Raw genomic sequence first — 22,683 nt, 5'->3', positions numbered from 1 at the left:
TAGATATATAAAAAGGAAGAAAGCAATTGAGACATGTATGGGATCTCTATAGAGAACAGGACTGGTGAATTAATCATATGACACAAAGAACTGACAGATTTGTTAAATCAATTTTTTAGATCACTCTTCCAATGGAGGACACTGCATTTCTCTAAGATAATGGGTAGGTTAATTTCAAATAAAAGTGAAGAATTTGTTAAAATCCAGGGTGGACAAATTGCTGGGTCCTGTTGGCCTACACCAGTGGCTGCAGAGATGGTGGATCCATTGATCAAACTTCCCAAAACTCTTCAAATTTCAGGAGGATACTAGAAAGTTGGAAAACATCTATTGTGACTCCAATATTTAAACAGAAGAAGACAGAAGTTAGGGAACTATAGACAAGTTAATTTAACATTTATTGTCAGAAGATGAGAGTCAATAGAGTCAATAATCAAAGAGAGAATAACCAATCAATTAGGGGAAATCAATAAATCAAACATGGTTAAGACAGCTTTATGAAAGGTAAAATGTGTTAGACCAATTTGCTCAGATTCTTTCAGGATGTGACAGGGAAAGTTGATAAAGGGGAACCTGTAGATGTAGTCTATTTAGGCTATTGAAAAGGCATTTGATAGGTGCCATTTTAAAAGCTGCTACATAAATTGAGAGCCAACATACAGGGAGAAGTCAAGGAGTCATAGAGTCATAGAAAATTACAGCACAGAAGTAGGCCCTTCAGCCCATCCAATCTGTGCTGAGCCATTTTAACTGCCTAGTCCCCTTGACCTGCACCTGGATCATTACCCTCCATACCCCTCCCAACCAAGTACCTATCCAAATTTTCCCAAACATGTGAAATTTAAATCCCATCCACTACTTGTGCTTGCAGTTTGCTCCACATTCTCATCACCCTTTGAGTGAAGTGATTTCCCCCCCATGTTTCCCTTAAACATTTCACTTTTCACCCTTAACCCATAACCTTTAGCTGTAATCTCACCTAACCTCAGTGGAAAAAGCCTGCATGAATTTATCCTGTCCATACCCCACATAATTTTGTATTTCCCTATCAAATCTCCCTTTGATCTTCTTTGTTCTAGGGAATAAAGTTCAAACCTATTGAATCTATGCTTATACTTAGTCCTCCAGTCCCAGAAGCACCCTAGTAAATTTTCTATGTAGTTTTTCAGTCTAATTTACATCTTTCCTGTAGGTGGGTGACCAAAACTGCACACAGTAGTCCACATTAGACCTCACCAATGTCTTATACAACTATAATATAACGTCCCAACTCCTGTACTCAATACTTTGATCTATGAAGGCCAATATGCCAAAGCTTGCTTAATGACCTAATCTACCTGTGACATTACTTTCAATGAATTATGGACCTGGGTGGCAGGCTGGAGATACAATTCTGTCAAAGAAAGTTTAAGACACTCCTTCCTTGCACTAACATTCAGGTTATACTTGGCCAAGGTGTAGCACCTGCCTACCTTGCTGATCAGGGTCATGTGAAGCCATGGGAGCAGGCAGTGGATGGTTGTATGAGCAGTTGGCACATATTGTAAGTCCTGGTTATGTGATCACTGATACCAGGCAGACAATCTCTGAAGAGTATTGATAATGGCTGAGGTCATCTGTCTTGTAAAGACACTGCCCAGAAGAAGACAATAGGAAACCACTTCTTTAGAAAAATTTGCCACATACAATCATGGTCAATGACCATGATCACCTATGACATCTTGACTGTCAAGTGAAAGAACCTTATTGACCAACCTCCAATACGGGACCTGGTCAAATGCCTTGCTGAAGTCCATGTAGGCAACATCCACTGCCTTGCCTTCATCAACTTTCCTGGTAACTTCCTCGAAAAACTCGAAAAGATTGGCTAGACATGATTTACCTCACACATAGCCACGCTGACTATCTCTATCAGTCACTGCCTATCCAAGTACTCATATATCCGTTCTCTTGGAATGCTTTCCAATAACTGTCCCACTACTGGTGTCAGGCTCACTGCCTTATAATTTCCTGGTTTATTCTTAGAGACTTCCTTACACAGCCGAACATTAGTTACCCTCAATCCTCTGGTACCTCACCTGTCACTAAGAATGAATTAGATATCTCTGCTAGGGCCCCTGTAATTTCTGCACTTACCTCCCTGAGGATCCAAGGGAGCACTTTGTCAGGCTCTGGGAATTTGTCCATTCAGATTTGCCTCAAGACAGCAAACATCTCCTCCTCTGTAATCTGTATAGGGTCTAAGAACTCATGGCTGCTTTGCCTCACTTCTATAGACTCTGTGTCCATCTCCTAAGTTGATACAGATGCAAAAATTGCATTTAAGATCTCCCTCATCTTTTTGGCTCCATGTATCTTTTTAGACCATGGCCTATGGCCGCTCACCCTCCCATTTAAGAATGCTGAGGACTTGATTCAAGATGTCCCAGACCCTGGTACCTGGGGGGCAACGTACCATCTGGGAATCTTGTTCTCGTCCACTGAACTTCCTTTCTTTTACCCTATCTAATGAATGCCCTATCATCACAGCATGCCCCTTCCCTCCCCTTCCCTTCTGGGCCACAGAGCCAGACTCAGTGCCAGAGACCTGACCACTGTGACTCTCCTCTCCTAGGTCATACCCCCCCAACATTATCCAAAGTGGTATTGCTGTTGTTCAGGGGGAAGGCTACAGGTGTAGTCTGCATTGACTTTAACCCCTTTCACCCTTGTGACTGTCACCCAGTTTCCTGCATCCTAGACCTTGGGTGTAACTACCTCTCTATATATTGGCCACTGCATCAAAGGTTATGGGGAGAAGGCCAGGGAGTGGGATTGAGGAGGGGAAAAATAAGGATCAGCCATGATTGAATGGCGGAGCAGACTCGATGGGCCAAATGGCTTAATTCTGTTCTAAGTCTTATATATCCTGTCTATCACCCCTGAAACCTCCCATGATTCCACTTACCAAAGTACATGACAGGACACTTACCCACATTAACCTCCATTGGACAGATTTTGGCCTATCCAAATTGACTGTAATGTAGAAAACAAAGAGCTGGAATAAATATGTGTTTTGTAAAGTTTGCAAGTTTGCCGATGATCCAGAAATAAGTGAAGGGCATACTGTGATGAGGACATTGAGATTCTGCAACACAATTTGGATAGGCCAAAATCTGTCCAATGGAGATAAATGTGGGGAAGTGTCATGTCATGCAGTTTTGTAAGATGAATCAAAAAAACAGATTATAGTCTAAATAGAAAGAAAATGAAGTCAGGAAGGATCTAGATGTTCTAAGTATGTGTCATAAAATGTTGACAGGCTGGTTCAACAAGTAGTTTAAAAAGTCAACAGCATGTTTGATCTTTATTGTGAAGGGGTTAGAGTTTAAGAATAGGCAAGATTTGTTACATTTGTGTGAGATGTGTTGTGACTGGAATACCGTGCATAGTATTCTTATCTAAAATCAATATAATCATGTTGGAACCAGTCCAAAAGAGATTTATCAGGCTGATTCCTGATATGATACAATTGCCTCATCAAAAAGAAGCTGGGCAGTTTAAAATTGTATTCCTTGGAGTTTAGAAGGATGAGGTGTGACCTTCTTTGAACAAGTAAGATCTTCAGAGAGCCTGACAGGATAGATATTGACATGTTTTCACTATTAGGAGACTCACAAACAACCCAACATAAGTACAAAATAAAGGGTTGGCCATTTAAAACTGAAATGCATAGAAACCTCTAGAATTTTCTGTTACTGTGGGTGGTGGAGGCCAGATCACTCAAAAAAGTGTGGTGGATTTAGATAAATATTTGAAAGATCTGTGAATTAAGGGATGTGGGGTACTAGCACAGAAGAGTTGAGGGTAGCATAAATCACCCAGGAGCATGGTGGGGCTGGCTTGAGAGGCCTGGTGGCCTACTCCTGCTCCTATTTTCTTGTGTTCCTATGCATGTATACTTCATAATTTAGAAAATTAACACATTTTTGTAGACACTGCAGTGTAGATCCACTGTAACATAACGATTAGTGCAACATGTTACAATGCCAGCTATAAAATTGATTGGGGAAATCAACTGGGATCCAATTCCCACTGCTGCCTGTAAGGAACTTGGACATTCTCCCCAGTTCCACGTGGGTTTCCTCGTGGTGCTCTGGTTTCAACCTAAAGATATACAGGTTAGTAAGTTGAGGGCTTGCTATGTTGGTGCCAGAAGCGTGTCCACAACATTTCATTCATCTTTTGAAACTGGAAAGCATAGAACATTTTTATTGTGGAAACACATCTGTGGTGACAGTAATTTACTTCTGAAATATTATATTTAATTGAATCTGTAATAATACTTGTTGTGGAAGTGGCTTCATATTTACTTAAGTTCACTACATGGGTGTCCTGAATGGGCACCAGAGTCAGGATAAAAAGCTACAACAAAGATTGAATCTTTCAGTGAAATTAATTTACTTGGTGCCCTACTCATTATGTAATAAATTCTGTGCTCTGGAATCACTAATATGAGTTACTGACAACAAATTGTCTTAGTTCTTGTGACCATATGAGTTGGACTATGTCTGTTTAAGGACTAATTGAACTTTACCTATGTTCAATGGGTCACTTTTACTGCTATTCAAATCTAAACAAATTGTGTGTACATCTATAATACTCAGTATTCAATGAACTGAAATGTACAAGATGGCAATTTTATCTGTAAGATAGGTTATTATTGCTACGGGTAGTAAAAATGAAGCTGATAATTTAAAATATTCATTAAATATGACTAAATTCATGAATTGCACTTTTTACAGCAAAACCATCTGTGGATCTTTTAATGACAAAAACACATATTTCATGCATGTCTACAAGTCATCCTCCAGCCAGATTAAATTGGAGAAAATGCACTGGAGAGCTGTAAGTATAAGAAATAACAGCCACCCGATGCTACTATTAAAATAGCAAACTGGAAATTACTCCATTAACTGAATTAATTTCAGACCTGATAATTTTCATTAAGTTCCCACAGCAATTGTATATTTTGCTTAACCTGACTTCACTTCCAATAGGCATATTTTAGTATATTGTGAGGTGCATTGATTAGAAAGATAGACATCAGTGAGCAAGCGATAAAGAAAAGTCCAGGGCAATGGTGGAGCTCAGCAGGTCAGGCAAAATCTATGGAAAGGAATAAAGATTTGAAGTTTCAGACTGAGACTTAGGACTCCTGAAGATAGATAGTGAAACGGGGAAGGGGAGTCACTTGCTCCGAGAAGCAGTCTCACCCTTTGGCTCATTGGTTGGCATCCGTCTGTCTTGAAGGACAATGGATGATGATGATCATCATAAGCTTGGGCGGAAGGTACGGAGATACTGAGATGCCCAGTCGTCCACCTTTTGGCCTCACCAGTGTAGTCCAAAGGAAAGCTTATGAAGCAATACATTTGGCTTCAGCTTGGCTGCAGGAGCTGTCGGAAGGATGTTCAAAGACATCGAGCCGACTTTAGGGGCTGCACTCTGGATTTGCTGTCTGGTTTCACTCCCATAGCCTTTGTCTCTCCCAAGGCTGCCCTCAAGGCAGTGGGGCTATTTACCCATAGCTGGGGATCCAGTTCATGAGCACCAGGGCAAGTCCACACAATGGTGGGCCTGTGTGCTATGTGTGCAGGGGCCAAACCCTCTCCCTGTCCTCTGGAGTTCAGCCTGAGTCTGAAAGGAGTTCAGTTCTGTGTGTCGCTAGCATGGAGGCACTACATGAGGCTTGCTGTTGGAGAGGCTGTGTCCTGGCAGACAGAGACTTACACATCAGCTCTCCTTCTCATGAGACTGCTAGCCAATGGTGGAAGCTGAAAGTGAGAGCGACAAGCACTACCTACTACACTACCAACTGGATGCATCACAACAACCATTTTGACTCCTTTAGATTATATAATGCAAAATTAATCAAATAATAGATCCAGGAACAGGCCAAATATAAAGGTCTGTCACATCAGAGAACCCTCAACCCTTACACTTTATTTTATTTTCTGTAACAAGAAAAGGGTAATTTATTTGTTCAATCTATAACCCAAGTCTTAAATCTTTACAGTTAGGGAACTACGAACTAGTTACAAAAAATGCTGGAGGAACTCAACATCTCCAGCATCTGCAGATTTTCTCTTGTTTACAAACTAGTTAGTCTGAAATCAGTTTCTAGGGCTTGTTTAGGAAGCAGTCACTGCTCACTTAGTTGTGCCAACCTGGATTTATAATGAGGAAATTATGCTGGACAAACCTGCTAGGGATTTTTTGTTGAGGTTGTAGCTAGCAAAATAGGTAAAAGAAACTAGAGGGCACAATATATTTGGATTTGTAGAAGCTTTTGATGAGGTGCTATATAAGAATATTAAACAAAGTTGAAGTATAAGGGACTGGAAGTAATGTACTCGCATGGATTGACCTGCTGCTGCAGTGATCATTGCCGTTACAGTGGCTCATTTCAATCTGATTCAATGATTTGGATGAGGAGACCAAATGTACAAATGCATGTTTACTGATGTTACTTGGTATGGTTAATAATGTCAGTTGAGAGGAAACTTCAAAGAGACTTTGAGCAGAAATACATAGTCTAAGTGATTGAGTTAGGACAAGGCAGGTGGAATATATTGTGAAAAAGATGTGAAGTCATGCACTTTGTTAGGAAAAAATGTATAAAAGTAGAATATTTTAAAATTGTAAAAATGATAAAATGTTGTGTCCAAAAGTTCTGGCTGTCCTCGTTCACAAATCACAAAGTTAATCTGCTGTTTCATCAAGCAATTAAAAAAACAAAAAAAAAGTTTTTCAAGATGATTTCAGTGAAGATCCCAGTCTCTTTATTTAATAATGGATATACTTGCCACTGTGAAGAATGATGTACTTACCAAAGAGTAACAAATGTTCACCAGAATAATTTAGAACCTGCTTCTCTCCAATATTGCTACCAAATCACCATTTCTATGATTGGATGAAGCAGAGTATATGACAATCCTATCAGCGCTGCTGCTAATATATATGTTATTGGACACATGACCAATAATAGTCCATGCTTGTCAAAAGTATTCAGTAGGAAACCAAAAGACAAAATTCTTTACTGATTGTGAAAGCAATCAGCTAGTGTATGTTGTGAAAGAGATGGTAACTGAGCAGCAAGAGATGTTTTCTCATCTCACCACTTTTCTTCTTTTGTGCCCTTTGCTGGAGTTTTCTATCCTACTAAGTTTATTTTTACCTTTATGTATTTAGATAAAAATGTCAGTCTTATTCCTTTCACCAAGAATCACTGATTATTTCTACTACTTTCTTTACTTTTTCTTAACTCTGTTTTATTCTCTGATCTTCGGTTGCTGTACTGCTGGGAAATATTCTTCTGTCAGGCTATTCCAGTTAAACCAATTTGAGTTACATTTTATCAGATGCTCTCATTTACCTTTATATATTTGATTTGTTGTGGAACATCCTCTAACCCTCTATACCAATACTCGTGCATTATGAACAAGGCGCTGGAAAAAGTTGATGCAATTTTTAAAAATATTTTTATAGTCCTAAATGCATTTTGATAATGTTATTCAATGAAGAAGTCAAGTACTGCAAATAAGTCTCAATATTACCAGCATAGCGTGCTTCTTCTATTTTTAGCTAATTTTATTTAAATTCTTATGACTTGTAACACTTTGCTGAAACAAGTTAAATAAAAATGCTTTGAAGTGTAATCATATGATTAAATGTCTTCTGTCAGAAGACATTTCAGACACTTGGATGGTACGTAAAGCTGATATATCGGTATAATTAAATATATTAAGTATGTATATGATTCTGCAATATAGTTTTCTAATTTGGACTTATTTTGTTGTGTTTCAGTTGTATTGAAGGTGAACCTGTCACAGAAGGTATTCAGACTGATCAGTCAGAAGGAGAAGAATTTGGCTCCAATATCACAACAAGTGTACTGGACACACGCACCATGGTGGGTGGGTGTGTGATGAGGTGCTGTGCAGAAAATGTCGTAGGTTCAACCTGCAGGGAAATTTTCCTTCCAAAGCAAGGTAATGTTATAGGATGTACAAGGAATAACAATGCTGGTACTACAGGATTGTTGGAATTGTATGGTGCAGAAGTATGTAGATCTTCCAACTGATTGAGTTGATGTTAATTTAATATCTTAATACAAATACATACTCTTTTCTCCCCCAGATATGAAATTCCTGCAATCTTCTTTCTACATCACAGCTGGAATTTTTATTCCATCTACGATTCTGTTAATCATTTTCATATTCTACAGATATAAGAAGGTAAATAATATCCATATTATTAGTTATTGTTTCATGTGCATTGTGAAAAGGTTGTTCAGATCACAGACAGTTTAAATCCACTTAACAAGCTGATCTGGGGGTTTAGGAGACCTGTCTCAAAATGTTTATCAAGTGGTTTCCATTTCCTGATTCGTAAAATATGTTCAAAGTGCGGCTTCGAGGGAATTAAAAAATATGTGGGCCAGACATTGTTGAAATTTACTGGAAACGCTGATTAGAACTGACAGCTTTCAGATATTGAAACTGCAAGAAATCCTGGAGATCCTGGAGTACCATGGAAGGGCTGTGAAGCCTGGATATCCAGAACTTAGTGACAGATTTGAAAATCGGATTTGCCATGTTTTGATTCTTTGCCTGGTCATACCTGCCCACAAAATGAAATCCCATTGGTTTCAATCAGGATTTGCGATCTGCTCTCAGTGTACACATCAGATGCCTGGGAAATACAGGCCTTATTTGGTGACAAAACATAGCTTTCAATTGTTTGTTAAGCAAACACAAGGAAATCTGCAGATGCTGGAAATTCAAGCAACACACACAAAATGCTGATGGAACACAGCAGGCCAGGCAGCATGTACAGGGAGAAGCGCTGTTGACATTTCAGGCTGAGACCCGACGCAGACTGGGAGACTGTTTTGCTGAAAACCTACGCTTCGTCCACCAGAGAAAGCAGGACCACCCAGTGGCCACACATTTTAATTCCACGTCCCATTCCCATTCTGATATGTCAAACCATGGCCTCCTCTACTGTCAAAATGAATCCAAACTCAGGTTGGAGGCTGGGTAGCTTCCAACCTGATGGCATGAGCATTGACTTCTCTAACTTCTGTTAATGCCCCTCCTCCCCTTCTTACCCCATCCCTGATATATTTAGTTTTTCTCCCCCCTCCTTTTTTTCCTCTCTTTCTGCACATCACTCTGCCCATTCTCCATCTCCCTCTGGTGCTCCCCCCTCCCCCTTTCTTTCTTCCTAGGCCTCCCATCCCATGATCCTTTCCCTTCTCCAGCTCTGTATCCCTTTTGCCAATCACCTTTCCGGCTCTCAGCTTCACCCCACCCCCTCCAGTCTTCTCCTATCATTTCGCATTTCCTCCTCCCCCTCCTACTTTCAAATCTCTTACTATCTTTCCTATCAGTTAGTCCTGACGAAGGGTCTCGGCCCGAAACGTCGACAGCGCTTCTCCTTATAGATGCTGCCTGGCCTGCTGTGTTCCACCAGCATTTTGTGTGTGTTGTTTCAATTGTTTGTTACATGTTCCTACTTAGCAATTGAAATGTCATGTGAAGTATGTAGATATAATTATAATGAAGACAAAATTTGCTGGAAATGGAGCGTGCATAATATGTGCAAAGGAAAAGAGTTAATGTGTCAGGTCAAAGACCTTCAGAATTGGGAAGGAGAGAAAATAAGTTAATATTAATTTGAAGACAGGGAAGGATTGGATGAATTGAATATAAACTATAAATTAGGTAATATGGTTGTGGTGAACTACATATACCTGTCTGGACACGCCCCCTGATGACTGCTCCTGTGGCTCCTCCCACAGACCCCTGTATAAAGGTGATGGAGGTCTGAGCCCGGCCTCTCAGTCTTCAGGATGTAGTATGGTGGTCACTCACTGCTCGTTCCTTCTTCCAGTCAATAAAAGCCGATACCTCGCTTTTACATCTCAGAGTGAGTTATTGATGGTGCATCAATGGTCAAAAGATTAAAATGGTCATTTAGAGAGAGAGCAATGAAGTGAAGACAGTTACAGAGTGAGAAGACAGACAAAGGTTGTGAACAGAGCTGTGAGAAATACCCAGTGGATCAGGCTGTGCAAAAGGGGAGAGGTAAACTATTGGATGACTTGGCCTGTTCTGATACACACAGAGAAAGCAAATTACCTGTAGCGGTAGAATTCTGTATTGAGTTTAGAAAGGGAGCAATGAGGTTTTCTTCCTCAAGCTTGCACTGGTCTCTTATATATAAGAGTACAGGAGGTGATAGATAGGTTAGAGTGGAGTGGGACAGAGACTTCATGTGACAGGAAGCAAGAAGGTCAGGGTTACCCTTGCGAACTGAATGCAGGTTCTCTGCAAGGAAGTGGCTGAATCTGCACTTTCCAGTGTAGCAGAGACCCTACAGTATTAGGAAAATTTGAATGCAATACCCCAGATTAGAAGAAGTGCAATCACAATATCAATCATAAAGACTGTTCAGCTGCCGGGTAATGGGAAAGGAGGAGGTGAAAAGAGAGGTATTTCAATGACAGTGATTCTGTGAGAAAGCCATAAGAAGGGAAAGGTATAGTGGAGATGGAAGAGTGGACCAGGGAATTGCAGAGAGAATGGTTCCTTCAAAATGCTGTGACGGAAAGTGTGATTAAGATGTGTCTGGTGATGAAATCTCGTTAGAAGGTGACAGAACTTGTGAAGGATGGTCCTTTGAATGCAGAGGATGGTTGTGTGGAAGGTGAAGATCAGGAGAACACTCTGTCCGAAAGGAGAGGGTAAAGAATAGAGTGCAGAGAGTACTGTAGATGAGATGCATTATTGCAAACTGTCCTAGCGGGGAAGCCATTATTCAGAAAGAAAGAAGGCTTCTGAGAAGTACCTTTTTGGAAAATTTCATCAATGGAGCAAATACAACAAAGACAGAAGAAATGGGAAATTGAAATGGTGTTCTTACAGAAGTCAAGATAGGGCAAAAAGTGGTCAAGGTAGCTGTAGAGGTAAGCAGGCATGTAATGAGTACTTGTCAGTGCTCTGTGCCTTGAGATGAAGATAGAGATCCAGAAAGAGAAGGGAAAAGTCAGAGATGAATGGGGTGAAAGTGAGAACAGGGAGAAAATTGATGATATTTTTGAATTCTATACAAGTGCAGAAAGCAGAGCTAATACAGTCATTAGTGTACCAGAAAAGGTAGTGAATGAGAGGTCTCAGGCAGAACAGCAATAAATATAAAAACTATTAAATGTATCCCACAGAAAAGCAATATAGGCTCATGTGAGTCCCACATGCCTTTGCAAACATTTGGAGTAGCAGTAACTTGAAATTGGGCAAACAAAATTGTTCAAAGGAAATAGCCTTTTAAGTACTGTAGGTCTGAAACACTAAGTCTTTTAGTGACTGATTAAGATAAAAATTATATATTCTATTGCCAAGGATGTACATTAGAGGGCAAATTGTCATATTAACAAATACGTTTGTATATTCAAGAACTCCGTTCAAAAATTTCACTGCCCTTAAAGAAATAATCTGAGATATTCACAATGAAGATGAGAAATAAATCACCTGTACTTAGAAGTCATCTTAAAAATCACTTGTGTGTTAAATTTAAATAATATACAGTATGGTTTTTAATAGCTATCCATAGAGTTTCTATTCATATCGAATGCACACCCTTGAATATGCTTAATATTAAACCAGATAATTAATAATTAAACAGAGGTGAATGCAGCTTTAAAAACAATAAATGCCATGAAGTGTCTTATTGAAATGATTTATATCGATCTTGATTTTTAAATGATAAGATTTATCAGAAAATGCCCAAATGAAAAAAAAATTAATATCAATCAAAGACTACAGGAGTTGTTTAAACACACAAGCTAAACAGATTCCAGGTGGTGCAAAAGAAAATATCTTCATGTTTTTTATTATATATAATAATTCAGAGAATATTTATATCGCAAATTTCTGAAATATTAATATTAAGAACAAACATTTTAGCACAGGAGAGACTGCCTGACTTTGATTGCTTGCAATAGATCTAGACAAACTCAGAGAGTGATTTTTTTCAAGGGGGATTCTATTTTTCTGCTTTATTTCCTTGTCTGTTTTTCTGGTTTCTTTGAACATTCCTCTGGTTTCCACGAAAAGATTTTAAACTTGCCTGAGAAGCAATATATTTTGGTGCAGAAGAGGCCCTCTGAATATAATATTGACTTCTTGGTTAAGAATTTGACTTCTGGCATAATAGGATCTGCATCTGTATAAATCTATCTGGCGCTTGTCTGAAAAATCAGCAATGTACTTCCCAAACAATTAAATTCCCATGTTTGTCAGTGGAGGGGAGTGTTGAGTGCAGACTGCACGTACGTTGGAAAAGGCAAAATCAGTAGAGCAGGCATTGTCTTTGTACCTTCAGGCACAGCTATGTACATCACATGGAACAAGTTCACTTGTTCCATTCCTTAGATTCCATTATAATAAAAGAAGAAAATAAAGAGCAATCCTATCCTCATGAAAAGAGATTAATACTCTTTTCAGTGGGTGCTCTTTTCAAATAGGAAATTATAATAGAATAGAAAGTTCCAATCTAGTGTTCCACACGGTGTTTATATTTCTTTAGTTATGTAATTAATTCTTCTTCAGTACATCTGCTTTTAGTAATAAAGAGAAATTTATAGTTGAAATAATGATTATTCTGGTCTTCATTTAAGCATCCTGGCTATGAAGGACAACTTCAGATGATACATCAAATTGGATCTTCTGAGAATGAATATCATTATGTAGATTTTAGCCAAGTTTCATATGATGTGAAATGGGAATTTCCTCGAGAAAACTTAGAACTAGGTGAGTAATCAGTTCCAAAATCTAAAAACAAAATATGTACTTCCTCTAGAATACCATAGATGAGCATGAACTAAGCAACTTCTTAAAATTTAATATCTTCAATGTGATACAATCTGTTCCTTCATATTTTGCTGAATGCATACAGTAAAAGAAACATTATTACATTATCTTTCAAAATATTTCTTATTAGAAAGCTAAATTTGTTTAAATTCAAAACATAATGCAGCAGTATTGACAATCTAGGACTAACAGCATAAACTGTTCAACCTGCTTAGCAGTATTGATGGGAATTGTGTTAAGAAGGTCATGTTTGTTCATAATTTGATAATTGCTTCCTATAAGGGCAAGAACAATAAACCTTATTAGTAATTCATTGTAAATATATAAAAAAACAGAAAATGCTTGGGATACTCAGCAGGTTAAGCAGCACGTTTGGAGGAAGAAACAGATTTAGCATTTCAGGTCAATGACTGTTTATTAGAACTAGAGAAGTGATTAAACAAGTGAAACTGAAGTTGCAAAGTGGGATAGGGCAGGAGAGAACCATCTGTGATTGTATGGAGACTGATGTTGTCCAGATAATGGAACTGGTTTTGGGGACATCTAAGAGAGGAAAATGAATGTAGGTTAATCAGAGCTGATGTGTCTGGGGAAGAGTAAATAGAAAGAGATGAATTAGGGCTTTTCATACTGAAACTTTGATACATGGAACACAACAGTTGCTGGAAAGATGAAATGGGAGAAAACTGGTTTAATATTAAAGGCTGTACCAGGAAAGACTGCTTATCCCAAGTTGTTAAAGTAGTATGGAGGCCCAAAGGGTACAGTAGGTCTAGGCTGCTGATCTTTAATCTTACAATGGGCCTGAATGAAAAAAAACATAGACAGTCAAATCTGGAGAGTTCTGGCTGTAAGTGGGATGATGGTGAATTAAAGTGGCAGATAATTGGAAGCTCAGACTCATCCTTGCTAACTGAGCAGAGGTGTTCAGCAAAGTGGCTGCTCAATCTGCGCTTGGTTTGTCAAATACAAAGAGCAACGCCTTGATCACCAAATCCAATGTATTCAATTGGAAGAGTTGTGCATGAATTGCTGTTTCACCTGCAGCAACCGTTAGCTACATGGATGGTGGGGGTGTGGGTGGGATGGGAGATGGAAGAGGTGAAGAAGCAGTTGGAGGTTTTGTGGTGAAAATGCCACGAGAAAGAATGATTGTTGGAGATGAAAGAGCACATCAGGGAGTTGCAAGATGAACAATACCCGAAGAGTGCGATGTGGAATGGAGTGGAGAAGATGGCTGGTGGAAACTATGGAAGATAGACTGTCAAATATGGAGGCTTCTGGAACTGAAACTGACAGAAAGAGAACCTTAACTTTGGTGTGGCTGAGTGGAGAGGGATGAAAGTTGAAATATAGGAAAGAGAGATACAATTGAGAGCCCTGTCTACTATGACTGAGGGGATGTCTTGGTTCAGGAAAAAGGATGACACCTCAATAGAGATGATGCAGTCCTGATTACACTTCTTCCTCTTTTGCTTCCTGTGAGCTCAGTTTCTCCATTCCCCCCACATCTGGCATCATGACAGGCATTTCTGGCTGCACTTACTGCTGCTTGGTGGAAACAACTAACAAAATCAAGAACCACTCCCACCCCTGTCATTCTTAATTCTCCCCCTCCCATCTTCTACACTAAAGATGAAGTTTTGATCTCTCAGTTTGTCTTATCACAGCCCTTGCACTTTATTTGTCTAGCTGCACTGCACTTTCGCTGTAACTGCTACACTACATTCTGCATTCTGATTTATCTTCTTGTACTATCTTGATGAATGGATTGATCTGTCTAGATGGTACACAAATAAAAGCTTTTCACTGTATTTCAGTATTTGTGACATTAGTAAACCAATTACCAATCTTTCTCCACATCGGTATTTCTGAGATATCTTCATTGAAGTCAATGGGCCAGGGAAAACAGTCTCTGAGGGACAGAGAGGGTTTGGAAAAGGTTTAAGAGTGGACAGGCAGCACACAGTGGCTGGGACTGGGGAGAAACCTGACCTTGGGCAGTGAACATTGGGGAATCAGGCTGGAGGTAATGTTTGTTTGGATGGTGTGATTGTGATAGGGCAAGAATAAAGGCAAATAATTTACTTACCTAATAATTGCTCTAATCTGGCATTGTCATAGTCAAACCATGTTGTCCTGGCTGTGCCCAGTGATAGACAACATGGTCCAAATTGCCTTGCAGTAATCCACTTCTAGTGTAGGATTTTTGATTGTTATAAAAAAGGATATGAAAGTTGCTGTCATTGTGTTTCATTCTTTTAAATAAATGTGTCAATTTCCTATGGTATATCACAGAAAGAATGTATTATGCAATTCTCGGTAATTATGTATTCAAAATGTGTTTATTTTTAATACAAAATTAGTGTAATCTAAAATAAAATACTGTAACTATGCAGCAGGTCAAATAGAATCTTCAAAAGAAAGAAAAATAATGTTTTTTTTGTATTTATTTAACAGATATTCAGAACCACAAATCCAATTTCTTATATACAAAAATAATCATTTTTATTTAATATCATTGGCCAGTATATATGTGTGTGTGTGTATGTATATATATACAGTATACAGTATATACAGTATATAACTGTAAACAAAATTGGGTCCATTTCTTTGCTAATCGACTTTGTCCTGCAGGGAATGTACTTGGCTCAGGTGCATTTGGAAAAGTCATCGAAGCTACAGCGTATGGAATTAGTAAAGTAGATGTTCCTGTTAAAGTAGCTGTGAAGATGTTAAAGGGTATGTTCAGTTTATAATTCGGTATACAGTACAAGTAAGATCTTTATGCTCAAGAAACCATTCAAAAAAGAAATGTGCATGGGATTATCCACTCACATGCATTTATTTATGAAATTTATTTGATTATTTTTAGCTTATATATGTTCATGTAATAAATAAACTATAACATAATACCATTGAGAGAAGCATTATGTCTTATGTTAACAAGTTAACATGAAGTTAATACAACCATGTCTTCTTGTTTTTGTATCTTGCATTTGGAATATTATTTTTTTATCATGATTAAGTTTGCCAAGATCATTTTATAGAGTTATGAATAAAACTCAATGGACCTGATATATCTACATGATATCTTGCTCGACATAACAAATTTACTTTAAAATTTTAAGAAGAAGAAATAATTTGTACAATAATGAACACAATTAGAACAAAAATAGTTCATTGTAGTGCAAAGTAGTCATTGTGCTACTAAACAGTAGTGATTAGGGTTTTGTTGGTTGGTTCAAGAAGCAAATAAGACCATAAGATATAGGAGCAGAAGTAGGCCATTCATCCCATTGAATCTGCTCCACTATTCAATCATGGGCTAATCCAATTCTTCTAGTCATCCCCACTCCCTTGCCTTCTCCCCATACCCTTAGGTGCCCTGACTAATCAAGAACCCATCAATCTCTGTCTTAATTGCACCCAATGGCTTGGCCTCCACAGTCACTCATGGGAACAAATTCCACAGCTTTACCACCCTCTGACTAAAGTAATTTCACCGCGTCTCTGTTCTAAATGGACATCCTTCATTCCTGAAGTTGTGCCCTCTTGTCCTAGACTCCCCTACCATGGGAAATAACTTCACCATATCTAATCTGTTCAGGCCTTTTAACATCCTCTCTCATTCTCCTGAATTGCAGGAGAACCCTTTCATTCCTGGAATCATTCTGGTGAATCTTCTCTAAACCCTCTCCAATGTCAGTATATACTTTCTAAAATAAGGAGCCCAAAACTGCTCACAATACTCCAAGTGTGGTCTCATGAGTGCCTTATAGAGCCTCAACATCACATCCCTGCTTTTGTATTCTGTATCTCTAGAAATGAATGCCGACATTGCATTTGCCTTCTTCATCACCGACTCATCCTGGAGGTTAACCTTTAGAGTATCCTGCACAAGGACTTCCAAGTCCTTTTGCATCTCTGCATTTTGAATTCTCTCCCCCATCTAAATAATAGTCTGCCCGTTTATTTGTTCCACCAAAGTGCATGACCATACACTTTCCAACATTGTATTTCATTTGCCACTTCTTTGCCCATTCCCCTAAACTATTTATGTCTCTCTACAGGCTCTCTGTTTCCTCAACACTACCTGCTCCTCCACCTATCTTTGTATCATCAGCAAATTTAGCCACAAATCCATTAATCTCATAGTCCAAATCATTGACATACATCGTAAAAAGCAGCGGTCCCAACACTGACCCCTGTGGATCTCCACTGGTAACTGGCAGCCAGTCAAAGTAGGATCCCTTTATTCCCACTCCCTATTTTCTGCCAATCAGCTAATGCCCCACCCATGCTAGTAACTCCCCTGTAATTCCATGGGCTCTTATCTTGCTAAGCAGTCTTGTGCAGCACCTTGTCAAAGGCTTTCTGAAAATCCAAGCACACCACATCTACTACAACTCCTTTGTCTACACTGCTTGTAATTTCCTCAAAAAATTGCAGGAAAAAATACCACTGTGAAGAGTGATGCAAAATACGCATTCAGTTCCTCTGCCATCTCTGCGTCTCTTTACAATATCTCCAGCATCATTTTCTGTTAGTCCTATATCTACCCTCAAATCTCTTTTACCCTTTATATACTTAAAAAAAGCTTTTAGTATCTTCTTGGATATCAGTTGCCAGCTTCCTTTCATAATTCATCTTTTCCTCCTAATGACCTTCTTAGTTTCCTTCTGCAAGTTTTTAAAAGATTCCCAGTCCTCTATCTTCCCACTAGCTTTGGCTTCCTTGTATGCCCTCTCTTTTGCTTTTGCTTTGGCTCTGACTTCACTTGTCAGCCACGGCAGCATCCTTCTTCCATTCAAAAATTTCGTCTTGCACTTCCCTAATTTTTCGCAGGAACTCCAGCCATTGCTGCTCTGCTGTCCTTCCTGCTAGTGTCCTTTTCCAGACAACCTTGGCCAGTTCCCCACTCATGCCATTGTAATTTCCTTTATGGCATGATGGTTGATGGGACATAGCTGGTGGTGTAGGACTTGGGGCTTCTGTACTTCCTGCCTGATGTTCGCTGCATAGCCTGGAATGTGGAAATCTTTAATGATGGATGTTGCCTTCTTGAGGAAGTGCCTCCTGTAGATAAAAGCCATGGTGGGGAGGGAATATGCCTGTGTTGTATTGTCATTTAAATATGAAGTAAAAGGACTGAGCTATTTCCAAGATTTACAGATTACTATAATGACACCAATTTATCAAAATAGATATAGAAGGGGTACCTGACCCTGGCAGGGTACCTGGCCAAGTACTAATGCCCTGTGCTGTTCAGTTGGCTGGAGTGTTCACTGAGAACTTTTAACCTTTTACTTTGGCAATCTGAGGTACCCGCCTGCTTCATTTATACCGACTCCTAAGAAGAATGTATTAACCTACCTCAATGGCTATCATCCAGTAGCACTTACATCCAAGGTGATGGGGTGTCAGGGAGGGAGGGGTAGTACCTCTGGTGGGGGAACATGTCACATCCTTTTTCAGGCGGTTTGTCCACCTTTGGTCCCCACCTGGCACTCAGCTCTCACCTGTGGCTCCCCGTGGCTGTTTGCATGTGACAACGGCCACACCCCGGGCAACGGCTTCGACAAGCCGGCTAAACCAGGCGAGGGTAGCCGACGGGTCTCAAACCCTCGGTGAGATAGGGAGTTACCTATCCCAGCATGTGAAGACAGACTCCGGCAGATTGAGCTGATGAGACCAATGGAAGGCCCAATGGTCAAGAAGGCAGTCTCTGCAAGCGTCGTGGAATGTGTAGAGCATGACAAGACACAGAAGACATCCTGGTCATCCACTGCACCTAGTCCCATCTCCAGCCGTCTTGATTCTTGTCTTGCCATTGGATCCAGATGGGAATTGGGAAGAGAGAGTGAGGCTGACGCTGCATAACTCTCCCTCACTGAAATCCAAATCAAGCACTAGTCTCGACACCATCAAATAATAATGGTGTCGAGGTCTTCATCAATGACAATGGACGAACAACAACAACAACATCCACAGAAATTAAGAGTTTTGAGAGGTTGGTGATGAAACATATTAATTCCTGTCTGATAAGCAACTGGAATCCGTTCTAATTTGCCTACCGTACAGTATTAATAGTAAAGCGAACCAGAGCAACAGGTCCACAGCAAATGCTATCTCATTGACTCTTCACTCAACCCTGGAACATCTGGACAGCAAAGATGCATACATTAGGATGCTCTTTATTGACTACAACTTGGCATTCAGTACTATCATCCTCTCAAAACTAATCAATAAGCTTCAAGACCATTGGCCTCAATACATCCTTGTACAACTGAATCCTTGATTTCCTCACTTGCAGACTCCAGTCAGTTCGGACTGGCTACAACATCTCCTCCACAATCTCTGTCAGCACAGGTGCACCACAAGGCTGTGTGTTTTGCCCCTGCTCTACTCACTTTATACTTACGACAGCATGGCTAAATACAGCTCCAATGTCATATCTAAGTTTGCTGATGACACCACTGTTGTTGGCCAAATCAAAGGTGGTGACAAATCAGCATGTAGGAGGGAGACTGAAAATCTGGCTGAGTGGTGCCATAACAACAACCTCTTACTGAATGTCAGCAAGACCAAGGAGCTGATTATTGACTTCAGGATAAGGAAACCAAATGCCCATGAGCCACTCTTCATCAGAGGATCAGGGGCAGAGAAGGTCAGCAACTTTAAATTCCTCAGAGCTATCTTTTTAGAGGACCTGTCCTGGGCCCAGCATGTAAGGGCAATTACGAAGAAAGCACAGCATCACCTTTACTTCCTTAGGAGTCTGCGACGATTAGGTATGATATCTAAAACATTGACAAATTTGTATAGATGTGTAGTGAAGAGTATATTGACTTGCTGCATTGCAGCCTGGTCTGGAAACACCAATGCCCTTGAAGAGAAAATCCTACAAAAAGAAGTGGATACAACCCAGTCCATCACTTGTAAAGTATTTCCCACCACTGCATGAAATGTCGTCGCTGGAAATCAGCATCCATCAACTCAAAATCCCCACCACCCAGGTGGTGGTGGTCTTTTCTCACCATTGTCATCAGGAAGAAGGTACAGAAGCCTCAAGACTCACACCACCAGGTTCAGGAACAGTCATTACCCCTCAACCATCAGGCTTTTGAACTAAAGGGCATAGCTTCACTAAACTTCACTTGCCCCAACATTGAAATGTTCCCACAACCTATAGACTCTCTTTCAAGGATACTTCATCACATTGCTTATTTATTTATTATTATTATTCCTTTCCTTTCGTATTCGCACAGTTTGTTGTCTTTTACTAGTTGAACACCCAAGTTGGTGTTTTCTTCTGCTGATTCTATTATGGTTATTATTTTATTATGGATTTATTGAGTATGCCCACAAGAAAATGGGTTGTCTATGTTGACATATATGTACTTTGATAATAAATGTAGTTTGAACTTTGAACTTGAATACATTTATCCATTTGGTTTGATAACTCATAAGTAGCAATTTTATAAATGATTCATTTTGAAACTTTGACCATACAAATTCAAGTTCAAGTTTAATTATCGTTCATCGTTGCCCATGACTACAGCCAAACAAAACGATGTTACTCCAAAGCCAAAATGCAATAAACAATGCCAACAGTCAAACACAGAACAATGCACATATAGCACATATCAGACAGCAGTAAATACTGTCACACGCAAAAAAAAAGTCCAAGTCCATGAATGTTGCAGCAGTCTGCAGTCAAATACAACACATCTTATCTTTTGCTGAGTGAACACTGGAGAGCAGGAGTGACTCCAGCATGAACACTGCGACACACTGCCTCTGGCATACCAGTGGAGCACACTGACTCTGATCCCTCTCTCTTGGGTGGCTGCAAACAAGCAACATTGCAGTTTGAGGCCCAGTCTTCGCCATGACCAAGGCCACGCATCTCCCCACCGTTTGCCAATAAACCAATGAACTGGACTTGAAGTACTCATCTCCATCAGGGATTTGCAAACACAGAAAAAGTGACTAAGATGATCACACAGTGTTAGACTACACAACTCCTTCGTGCACAGACTCCTTTCTGTCACAGGCAGCATCACAGTCTGAACCATTTCCAGCTCCTTCATTTTCTCTACCAACAAGGAACTCAATGCTGGGGTAAATTTTTAAAGTCCAGCAAGGTCTTGCAAGACAATAACACCTTTGGTTGACCCCGTAGAAGCTTCTGTTTCCAAGCATATCACCATTTTACCAATAGTTGGAGGCCACAACAGAAATAGTGCAAGTTTTGAAACCTTCCTTTCTGTGAGTTAATTTCACTAGTGGGGCACTAATGAAAACATTACACTTAGGTTGAGTTCACTTGCATCAGAGCAATTGGCATTGGTGCATTATTCATTTTAGCAACAAACTAGCAAGGACCATATTAGACTATTGACTATTTGAATATAGCAACACTATTAGAAAACTATCTTAATACCTTCCATCTGGTCAGTTGTTTATTGTCATTTGGGGCTGAGAATGATACCAGTTTTGTGGGTTTGAGGTGGTCAGTGCTGTGGGATCATCATACTGTTCCATGTAGAGCAGGAAATGCTTGGCTAGTGGAAGCTTCTGTACTGCTTATGCCATTGTTCTCGGAGTCCATATGCCTTTGAAGTTCTCTGCAGTTTTAGACACTTTTTCTCCTTTCATTGAGCAATCGTAGGTAAGTGATTCCCATGTACTGAAGACAATGTCACAAGTTTTCAAGGAGTGTTTGTCAATGGCCTTGAAGCATTTACAATAACAGCTTAGAACACACACACACACACTTACTTCATGATCTAAATTAAAACAATAGACTCACAAATATTTTCATTCTTCATTTAAAAGAGAAGTGCGAATCTTCTGAAAAAGATGCCTTGATGTCTGAATTGAAGATGATGATTCACATGGGGAATCATGAGAACATTGTGAATCTTTTGGGAGCTTGCACTCACTCAGGTAAGTAACTGCATCCTAAGTATTGACACTATACATATATCTAAATTATACTACTTACGTATGTTTTAATTTGTACTGTTTCAGGTCCAGTTTATTTAATCTTTGAATATTGTTGCTACGGAGACCTTCTTAATTACTTAAGAAACAACCGGGAAAAATTCCATAGGACGTTAACAGATGTCTTCACACTTAACAACTTCAGCTTCTATCACAACCTTCACAATGACCCGCAGTTAAGGTAAAATGCATTTTTACTGAAATTATCTGGTCTATGGCGTTATTTTCTAGAGTCTTTTTAAATTTCTTCAATGTCTGTTAACAAATGGCATTAGATGCTTTTAAAAATATTTTAAATTAGATGTAATCACATTGTTGATCTGCTGTCTATAGGTGTTAACTTAGCTCACAAAATGTAATTTTCTGAGTTAAGTTTTAGGTTCAATTTCTACTTCAAATCTCGCATAACATTTCAGGCTGAGAGAATGCTGAGGGAGTGTCAGAGATGTTATGTGTTTGATATAAAACAAAATCCATTCTGTTAGTTTATACACCACAGACCTTGGACTGACTCCACCTCCTGTTATGCCTGAACATTGTCATTCAATCCAGTTCTCACCCTTCTACAGCTGTCATCCTGCACTCTCAAAGTGTGCCCCTGGTCTGCTGTGCCAGCTCATAATTGTGAGAGGTATTTGAGTGGACACTGCATTAGTCAGGCCTTCTTGGATAAGTGTGTGGAGTAGTCGTGAAATGAATGCAAGTGGGGGTGCGGTGGGTGAGTGAGGGTGAAGGGTATGCTGAGACAGTGGGT

The 22,683-nt window shown here is 39.6% G+C and overlaps 1 protein-coding gene across 2 annotated transcripts in view; it reads left to right on the top strand.

The window, feature by feature from the left end:
* flt3 (fms related receptor tyrosine kinase 3) overlaps positions 1–22,683 on the top strand; it is an 81,232-nt gene that overhangs the window by 36,116 nt on the left and 22,433 nt on the right. For both annotated transcript variants that reach the window (XM_073043814.1, XM_073043815.1), the window contains 7 exons: positions 4,785–4,887; positions 7,849–8,033; positions 8,182–8,279; positions 12,725–12,857; positions 15,555–15,659; positions 21,762–21,872; positions 21,957–22,110. In XM_073043814.1, the coding sequence (XP_072899915.1) occupies positions 4,785–4,887; positions 7,849–8,033; positions 8,182–8,279; positions 12,725–12,857; positions 15,555–15,659; positions 21,762–21,872; positions 21,957–22,110 (889 nt within the window). The remainder of the gene's footprint in view (positions 1–4,784; positions 4,888–7,848; positions 8,034–8,181; positions 8,280–12,724; positions 12,858–15,554; positions 15,660–21,761; positions 21,873–21,956; positions 22,111–22,683) is intronic.

The sequence above is a fragment of the Hemitrygon akajei genome, chromosome 4 (assembly GCF_048418815.1).
Source record: "Hemitrygon akajei chromosome 4, sHemAka1.3, whole genome shotgun sequence".
Classification (NCBI taxonomy): Eukaryota; Metazoa; Chordata; class Chondrichthyes; order Myliobatiformes; family Dasyatidae; genus Hemitrygon; species Hemitrygon akajei.
Note: the sequence above shows the minus strand (reverse complement) of the source record. Positions and strands in the feature narration are given on the sequence as shown.